Below are 10,364 nucleotides of genomic sequence, written 5' to 3' on the forward strand. Positions count from 1 at the left end.
ATGTATAGAATTCATGTCTAAATAAAAATGTGACTGATACTATATCAAGCATAAGTAAAATTGAAAGAACAAAATAACATTTTATATTTCTCAATTGACAATAAACTAATTTGAGTCTACAACCGGAGCAATTCATAATATTAGCAAAAGTAATTAAATTGAGACGGCAACTTAATAACTTTACTTAACACACAAAACTATTTCTAAGCAAATAACTAATTGTACTTGTAAACTAGAATTAGGTGGTGGTGGATTGTGCTAACAACTCAATTTCATCAGTAGGGCCTTGTATGTCCACGTCAGCATGTTGCATGTCATTCTGACCCACACGCTGAATATCCTGTAAAGCTATTAAAACTTCATGCATGGTAGGTCTAGCCTCTCGGGATCCATGTAGACACTGACCAGCTAGCTCTGTCACGAGATTTACCATTTCCTCGACATCGGAATCCAAATCATATCCAAGGGTATTGTCCACAAGTTCATGCATTGTTTGATTTTGGATTCTCGTCGTAGCAATTTCATGAAGATTTGTGTCAGGTGTACAAGCATCATAAGCAGAGATAGATGTTATAAGCTCAACCAATACCACTCCAAAGTTGAATACATCACTTTTATGAGTAAGTTCATTGTGGTTTTGGTATTCAGGAGCTACATAACCACGAGTCCCTACTGGATTAGTTAAGACATGGCTTTGGTCTGATGGAAAAATGCATGATATTCCAAAATCTGCTAATTTAACATGAAAATTAGCATCAAGAAGAATATTGTTAGTTTTGATATCCCTATGGATAATATTAGAAGCATGAAGATACTTCAATGCACTAGCTGTTTCCACCGTAATATTCATTCTTGTGCTCCACGGTAGATTTTCATGTGTTTCTCTGTCACCATGAAGATGTTCATATACAGTTCCATTTGAAACATATTCATATACAAGCATAAGATCAGGACCTCTTGAAGATATACATCCATATAAAGATACCAGATTAGGATGAGATAGATATGATAGGGTTTCAGGCTCATTCAGGAATTGATCAAGTCTGTCGTTGTCACGAATCTTTTTAACCGCAATGCGTCGACCATCAAGTAGTTCTCCTAAATAAGAAATATTATATCAATGAAAATATTTGATTAGACTATTGAAATTAAGGAATGGAAATAGTAAAATTAAAGAAAAAAAGACTTGATTCCCGTAGTTAGAATGTCCCACAGCCACTGTAGTCAGTTTGTATTAGCCGTTGGGTAGGGACCAGACGACTAACATCATAAATTAGATCAAATAAAAATTGTTTATTTTAACTCTTTGAACTTGATCAATAGGGGCTGAGATCCCTGACTACAATGATTGTTGACATTATAGAATTTTTGTTTTGACTACAAAAAGGTATCATGTTTTACCATAAAATACATCCCCACTGGCCCCATCTCCTATTTGGTCTGAAAAATTATTTGTTGCGGCCTTAAGATCATCACAAGTAAAGTACTGAACACCAAAATATTGATTTCTATCAAATCGTTGACTTTCTTGTCTCGAAGGATGAGAAGTCAGTTTCACAGATTGTGCATATGATTCAGCATAGTGGTTATTGTGTCGGCGCCAATAAATATATATGCTCCAGCAACAACCACTTAAGAAAGAAAAGATAAGTTAGCATTGGGATAATTCAAAGATAATAGTATACTTCAATATTCACATAGAATATTGTATATGATAGACCTTTGGTTGTCGCAGATCTCTTGAAGAGACATGTAACTTCAATTTTTGATTTGTCAAAGCCACATGTCGCACCTGATCTCATGCAAGCGCGACATTTTTCTTCCCCCACCCCGCTCCACCTAACTTCAAATCCTTTCTTTAAAAATCTCATCACGGCATCCGAGGAATTGGTAGAAGTGTTTTTTATTCCAGGAATTGTGATTCTATTTTTACAATTCATGGTAACAAAATCAAACAATTTAGAATTTGAGACTACATACACAGTCTGCATCATGTCCTTTTTTCGGCAAACAAAACCATCAGAAATTTCTAAAATCAAATGTTGAAGAAGATGACCACACTCATATAATGCAGTATAGTTTTCATTATTTGAAGTGTAGTTGAAAAAATGTGAATCCACGTCCACATTGATATAATCCTTAGGACAATATTTTTTATGATTAGGATCAATATCATAAAAGTTCTCTCTTGAAATCCTCAAAAGTTGAGAGTTTTGATTTATGGAAAGAATATAAAAATTTTGTAAATTAATTTCAATAATCAAGTGACCTTTTTGACACTCAAGTTTGAATTGGGGATGTCCGCAATAACTTGGTTGGATGTCCGCAATATATTGTATTTTTTAATTATTTTAATTCAATATATCATGTAATACTTGTATACATTTTAAAGTATTTGGGTTTTTAATAATTATAGAATTGTTTTTACCTTTTATGATAATAATTTTACTAAAACTGTTGTACTAAAAAACCAATTTACAAGAATAAATTTATATTTGTCAACAAAAAAAATTATTAACCTTGTATTTTATTAATTAAAAAAAAAATTAAAGGTCTTCTTAATAGCCTTCAATACTCTAATTTCTTTCCGATTAAAATCCAAAACTCATAAAAGAAAAAGAATCCTAATGTCCATTTAGAATTTTATTACAAAACATTATTTTTGTTTCATCTGTTCACAATTGTTAAATCATTAAATCAACAAATAAATAAGAAGACGAAAATATAAAATTTTATACTTATGGTTATGGTTATCTCATACAAAAAAAAATCAATATTTTGAATGACTTTTTTATTTCGCTGTTTCAATTGTACAAAGTTTTAACTCTTAAACTGTTGGATTGGTAGCTCTAAATTGTAACTTGACAAGTCCAAATTGAATTTTGCATGTGTTGATCTCATCTTTATAATCCAAGATAGTATAAATATTATCCTGTATATCATATGAGGTTGCAACGATCAAATAAATTGTTGTAGAATAAACAATTCCGATAAAAAGTATTTACCCTTTTTCTTAACAAAATTCAGTAATTTTTTTCCTTCAAAAAAACAATTATATTAGATCCCATACACATGGAAAAAAAACAGAAACTCAACATTTACTCACTTGTTTTTCTATAAATATGGTATTAATGATTAACACTAAAATTAAAATTTTCATTTCTGCGTGCGTGCATACACGTGTGCGTGTATGTGTTTATTTTTTTTTAACAATCTCCATTTATAAATAAAAAACTATTTATCAAACTTCTTACTTTTATTCAAAACTCTTAAGATAGATTTGTATATTTAAAATGGAGTAATTTAGTATAAGAATAATAATTATTATTAAAGTCATTACCCATCTAATATAGCAAAATTTAAATTAATATCTTTGTTAAATAAATATTACTTATAATATTTTTTAATCAAGAAAACTATAAATATTATTCCCTCCGTTTTTTATTATAAGTCGTTTTGATTTTTCACACGTATTAAGAAATGTAACAATTATGGTATAAAAAAGAGAAATTCGGAAGGATTTTACAAAGTTGTCCTTCATTAATGATATTGGAAAGATAAATTGATATAATTGAAAGAAGAGAGAATAATAAATATTTAAGGGTATAATAGAAAAAATAACATTAATGACTCATTGATATTATAAAACGACTTATATTATTGTACGAAATATTTTCTCAAAGCGACTTATAATAAAAAACGAAGGTAGTAATCTGTTTTAGAAAATTAAAACATAATATATTTTAAAACAGAAAATAACATTTTTAATAACTAAAAGATAAAATAAAATAGAACTAAATAAAAAAATTCAAATAAAATTAAGGTCGATAAGTTATTTGATAAATATATTAACAAATAAGTACTTAAACTATTTTACAAAACAATTTACAAAACATCAAACAATTTATAATTCATAATAAACAGAATACAATCAAACATATAGACATTTCACCACCAGAACAATATTTGATGTATGCTCTCTGTGACTTCAATTCAATTTTTTTCTCCACAAAAAATGGAGAAGTAATATTGAATGGATTTGAATCATCTACTAGTGAAAACTTCCTTGGGTAAGTTCTAAAATCTTTAAAATTGATGGTCTCTAAAGGCAAATACGCATATCAAAAGACTATCACAAATAAGAAAATACCTGTCTCTTTTCTGGATAACGGTCGCCATTCAGACACACTCTTTTAATGTTTACATTCTAGTTGTTAAATAATTTTTTGTTTATGTATAGAATTCTGGTCTAAATAAAAATGTGACTGATACTATATCAAGCATAAGTAAAATTGAAAGAACAAAATAACATTTTATATTTCTCAATTTACAATAAACTAATTTGAGTCTACAACCGGAGCAATTCATAATATTAGCAAAAGTAATTAAATTGAGACGGCAACTTAACAACTTTACTTAACACACAAAACTATTTCTAACCAAATAACTAATTGTACTTGTAAACTAGAATTAGGTGGTGGTGGATTGTGCTAACAACTCAATTTCATCAGTAGGGCCTTGTATGTCCACGTCAGCATGTTGCATGTCATTCTGACCCACACGCTGAATATCCTTTAAAGCTATTAAAACTTCATGCATGGTAGGTCTAGCCTCTCGGGATCCAGTAGACACTGACCAGCTAGCTCTGTCACGAGATTTACCATTTCCTCGACATCGGAATCCAAATCATATCCAAGGGTATTGTCCACAAGTTCATGCATTGTTTGATTTTGGATTCTCGCCGTAGCAATTTCATGAAGATTTGTGTCAGGTGTACATGCATAATAAGCAGAGATAGATGTTATAAACTCAACCAATACCACTCAAAAGTTGAATACATCACTTTTATGAGTAAGTTCATTGTGGTTTTGGTATTCAGGACCTATATAACCACGAGTCCCTACTGGATTAGTTAAGACATGGCTTTGGTCTGATGGAAAAATGCGTGATATTCCAAAATCTGCTAATTTAACATGAAAATTAGCATCAAGAAGAATATTGTTAGTTTTGATATCCCTATGGATAATATTAGAAGCATGAAGATACTTCAATGCACTAGCTGTTTCCACCGTAATATTCATTCTTGTGCTCCACGGTAGATTTTCATGTGTTTCTCTGTCACCATGAAGATGTTCATATACAGTTCCATTTGAAACATATTCATATACAAGCATAAGATCAGGACCTCTTGAAGATATACATCCATATAAAGATACCAGATTAGGATGAGATAGATATGATAGGGTTTCAGGCTCATTCAGGAATTGATCAAGTCTGTCGTTGTCACGAATCTTTTTAACCGCAATGCGTCGACCATCAAATAGTTCTCCTAAATAAGAAATATTATATCAATGAAAATATTTGATTAGACTATTGAAATTAAGGAATGGAAATAGTAAAATTAAAGAAAAAAAGACTTGATTCCCGTAGTTAGAATGTCCCACAGCCACTGCAGTCAGTTTGTATTAGTCGTTGGGTAGGGACCAGACGACTAACATCATAAATTAGATCAAATAAAAATTGTTTATTTTAACTCCTTGAACTTGATCAATAGGGGCTGAGATCCCTGACTACAATGATTGTTGACATTATAGAATTTTTGTTTTGACTACAAAAAGGTATCATGTTTTACCATAAAATACATCCCCACTGGCCCCATCTCCTATTTGGTCTGAAAAATTATTTGTTGCGGCCTTAAGATCATCACAAGTTAAGATCATCACAAGTAAAGTACTGAACACCAAAATATTGATTTCTATCAAATCGTTGACTTTCTTGTCTCGAAGGATGAGAAGTCAGTTTCACAGATTGTGCATATGATTCAGCGTTGTGGTTATTGTGTCGGCGCCAATAAATATATATGATTGCAATCACAGTCAGTGTTGGCAACACAGTAGAAATACCACCTTTTAAAAAATAAAGTGTAAATCATTATAGTGTGTTTATAGCATATCTACATGAAAAATGAAGAAATGTTTTTAAAGAAAATTGAATTTATTACCAACAAGGAGTTTCTTCTTCAAATTCCATGCTCCAGCAACAGCCACTTAAGAAAGAAAAGATAAGTTAGCATTGGGATAATTCAAAGATAATAGTATACTTCAATATTCACATAGAATATTGTATATGATAGACCTTTGGCTGTCGCAGATCTCTTGAAGAGACATGTAACTTCAATTTTTGATTTGTCAAAGCCACATGTCGCACCTGATCTCATGCAAGCGCGACATTTTTCCTCCCCACCCCGCTCCACCTAACTTCAAATCCTTTCTTTAAAAATCTCATCACGACATCCGAGGAATTGGTAGAAGTGTTTTTTATTCCAGGAATTGTGATTCTATTTTTACAATTCATGGTAACGAAATCAAACAATTTAGAATTTGAGACTACATACACAGTCTGCATCATGTCCTTTTTTCGGCAAACAAAACCATCAGAAATTTCTAAAATCAAATGTTGAAGAAGATGACCACACTCATATAATGCAGTATAGTTTTCATTATTTGAAGTGTAGTTGAAAAAATGTGAATCCACGTCCACATTGATATGATCCTTAGGACAATATTTTTTATGATTAGGATCAATATCATAAAAGTTCTCTCTTGAAATCCTCAAAAGTTGAGAGCTTTGATTTATGGAAAGAATATAATTTTTTTGTAAATTAATTTCAATAATCAAGTGACCTTTTTGACACTCAAGTTTGAATTGGGGATGTCGGCAATAACTTGGTTGGATGTCCGCAATATATTGTATTTTTTAATTATTTTAATTCAATATATCATGTAATACTTGTATACATTTTAAAGTATTTGGATTTTTAATAATTATAGAATTGTTTTTACCTTTTATGATAATAATTTTACTAAAACTGTTGTACTAAAAAACCAATTTACAAGAATAAATTTATATTTGTCAACAAAAAAAATTATTAACCTTGTATTTTATTTAATTTAAAAAAAAAATTAAAGGTCTTCTTAATAGCCTTCAATACTCTAATTTCTTTCCCATTAAAATCCAAAACTCATAAAAGTAAAAGAATCCTAATGTCCATTTAGAATTTTATTACAAAACATTATTTTTGTTTCATCCGTTCACAATTGTTAAATCATTAAATCAACAAATAAATAAGAAGACGAAAATATAAAATTTTATACTTATGGTTATAGTTATCTCATACAAAAAAAAATCAATATTTTGAATGACTTTTTTATTTCGCTGTTTCAATTGTACAAAGTTTTAACTCTTAAACTGTTGGATTGGTCGCTCTAAATTGTAACTTGACAAGTCCATATTGAATTTTGCATGTGTTGATCTCATCTTTATAATCCAAGATAGTATGAATATTATCCTGTATATCATATGAGGTTGCAACGATCAAAAAAATTGTTGTAGAATAAACAATTCCGATAAAAAGTATTTACCCTTTTTCTTAACAAAATTCAGTAATTTTTTTCCTTAAAAAAAACAATTATATTAGATCCCATACACATGGAAAAAAAACAGAAGCTCAACATTTACTCACTTGTTTTTCTATAAATATGGTATTAATGATTAACACTAAAATTAAAATTTTCATTTGTGCGTGCGTGCGTGCATATATGTGTGCGTGCATGCACGTGTGCGTGTATGTGTGTTTATTTTTTTTTAACAATCTTCATTTATAAATAAAAAACTATTTATCAAACTTCTTACTTTTATTCAAAACTCTTAAGATAGATTTGTATATTTAAAATGGAGTAATTTAGTATAAGAATAATAATTATTATTAAAGTCATTACCCATCTAATATAGCAAAATTTAAATTAATATCTTTGTTAAATAAATATTACTTATAATATTTTTAATCAAGAAAACTATAAATATTATTCCCTCCGTTTTTTATTATAAGTCGTTTTTGATTTTTCACACGTATTAAGAAATGTAATAATTATGGTATAAAAAAGAGAAATTTGGAAGGATTTTACAAAGTTGTCATTCATTAATGATATTGGAAATATAAATTGATATAATTGAAAGAAGAGAGAATAATAAATATTTAAGGGTATAATAGAAAAAATAACATTAATGACTCATTGATATTATAAAACGACTTATATTATGGTACAAAATATTTTCTCAAAGCGACTTATAATAAAAAACGGAGGTAGTAATCTGTTTTAGAAAATTAAAACATAATATATTTTAAAACAGAAACTAACATTTTTAATAACTAAAAGATAAAATAAAATAGAACTAAATAAAAAAATTCAAATAAAATTAAGGTCGATAAGTTATTTGATAAATATATTAACAAATAAGTACTTAAACTATTTTACAAAACAATTTACAAAACATCAAATAATTTATAATTCATAATAAATAGAATACAATCAAACATATAGACATTTCACCACCAGAACAATATCTGATGTATGCTCTCTGTGACTTAAATTCAGTTTTTTTCTCCACAAAAAATGGAAAAGTAATATTGAATGGATTTGGATCATCTTCTAGTGAAAACATCCTTGGGTAAGTTCTAAAATCTTAAAAATTGATGGTCTCTAAAGGCAAATACACATATCAAAAGACTATCACAAATAAGAAAATACCTGTCTCTTTTCTGGATAACAGTCGCCATTCAGTTACACTCTTTTAATGTTTACATTCTAGTTGTTAAATAATTTTTTGTTTATGTATAGAATTCTGGTCTAAATAAAAATGTGATTGATACTATATCAAGCATAAGTAAAATTGAAAGAACAAAATAACATTTTATATTTCTCAATTTACAATAAACCAATTTGAGTCTACAACCGGAGCAATTCATAATATTAGCAAAAGTAATTAAATTGAGACGGCAACTTAACAACTTTACTTAACACACAAAATTATTTCTAAGCAAATAACTAATTGTACTTGTAAACTAGAATTAGGTGGTGGTGGATTGTGCTAACAACTCAATTTCATCAGTAGGGCCTTGTATGTCCACGTCAGCATGTTGCATGTCATTCTGACCCACACGCCGAATATCCTGTAAAGCTATTAAAACTTCATGCATGGTAGGTCTAGCCTCTCGGGATCCAGTAGACACTGACCAGCTAGCTCTGTCACGAGATTTACCATTTCCTCGACATCGGAATCCAAATCATATCCAAGGGTATTGTCCACAAGTTCATGCATTGTTTGATTTTGGATTCTCGCCGTAGCAATTTCATGAAGATTTGTGTCAGGTGTACATGCATAATAAGCAGAGATAGATGTTATAAGCTCAACCAATACCACTCAAAAGTTGAATACATCACTTTTATGAGTAAGTTCATTGTGATGGAAAATCCGTGATATTCCAAAATCTGCTAATTTAACATGAAAATTAGCTACAAGAAGAATATTGTTAGTTTTGATATCCCTATGGATAATATTAGAAGCATGAAGATACTTCAATGCACTAGCTGTTTCCAGCGTAATATTCATTCTTGTGCTCCACGATAGATTTTCATGTGTTTCTCTGTCACCATGAAGATGTTCATATACAGTTCCATTTGAAACATATTCATATACAAGCATAAGATCAGGACCTCTTGAAGATATACATCCATATAAAGATACCAGATTAGGATGAGATAGATATGATAGGGTTTCAAGCTCATTCAAGAATTAATCAAGTCTGTCGTTGTCACGAATCTTTTTAACCGCAATGCGTCGACCATCAAGTAGTTCTCCTAAATAAGAAATATTATATCAATGAAAATATTTGATTAGACTATTGAAATTAAGGAATGGAAATAGTAAAATTAAAGAAAAAAAGACTTGATTCCCGTAGTTAGAATGTCCCACAGCCACTGCAGTCAGTTTGTATTAGTCGTTGGGTAGGGACCAGACGACTAACATCATAAATTAGATCAAATAAAAATTGTTTATTTTAACTCCTTGAACTTGATCAATAGGGGCTGAGATCCCTGACTACAATGATTGTTGACATTATAGAATTTTTGTTTTGACTACAAAAAGGTATCATGTTTTACCATAAAATACATCCCCACTGGCCCCATCTCCTATTTGGTCTGAAAAATTATTTGTTGCGACCTTAAGATCATCACAAGTAAAGTACTGAACACCAAAATATTGATTTCTATCAAATCGTTGACTTTCTTGTCTCGAAGGATGAGAAGTCAGTTTCACAGATTGTGCATATGATTCAGCGTAGTGGTTATTGTGTGGGCGCCAATAAATATATATGATTGCAATCACAGCCAGTGTTGGCAACACAGTAGAAATACCACCTTTTAAAAAATAAAGTGTAAATCATTATAGTGTGTTTATAGCATATCTACATGAAAAATGAAGAAATGGTTTTGAAGAAAATTGAATTTATTACCAACAAGGAG

At 29.7% G+C, this 10,364-nt stretch overlaps 1 protein-coding gene across 1 annotated transcript; it reads right to left on the reverse strand.

Annotated features, from left to right (window-relative positions):
• Nucleotides 1–4,823: 4,823 nt before the first annotated feature.
• On the reverse strand, nt 4,824–9,159 carry LOC127091450 (LEAF RUST 10 DISEASE-RESISTANCE LOCUS RECEPTOR-LIKE PROTEIN KINASE-like 1.2). Its single transcript, XM_051030095.1, has 2 exons — nt 9,075–9,159; nt 4,824–5,329 (listed from the first exon to the last, which is right to left on the reverse strand). Exons 1-2 carry the CDS (start codon nt 9,157–9,159, stop codon nt 4,824–4,826), a joined length of 591 nt encoding a protein of 196 aa, XP_050886052.1.
• Nucleotides 9,160–10,364: the final 1,205 nt, after the last annotated feature.

Source organism: Lathyrus oleraceus, chromosome 1 (assembly GCF_024323335.1).
Source record: "Lathyrus oleraceus cultivar Zhongwan6 chromosome 1, CAAS_Psat_ZW6_1.0, whole genome shotgun sequence".
Lineage (NCBI taxonomy): Eukaryota > Viridiplantae > Streptophyta > Magnoliopsida > Fabales > Fabaceae > Lathyrus > Lathyrus oleraceus.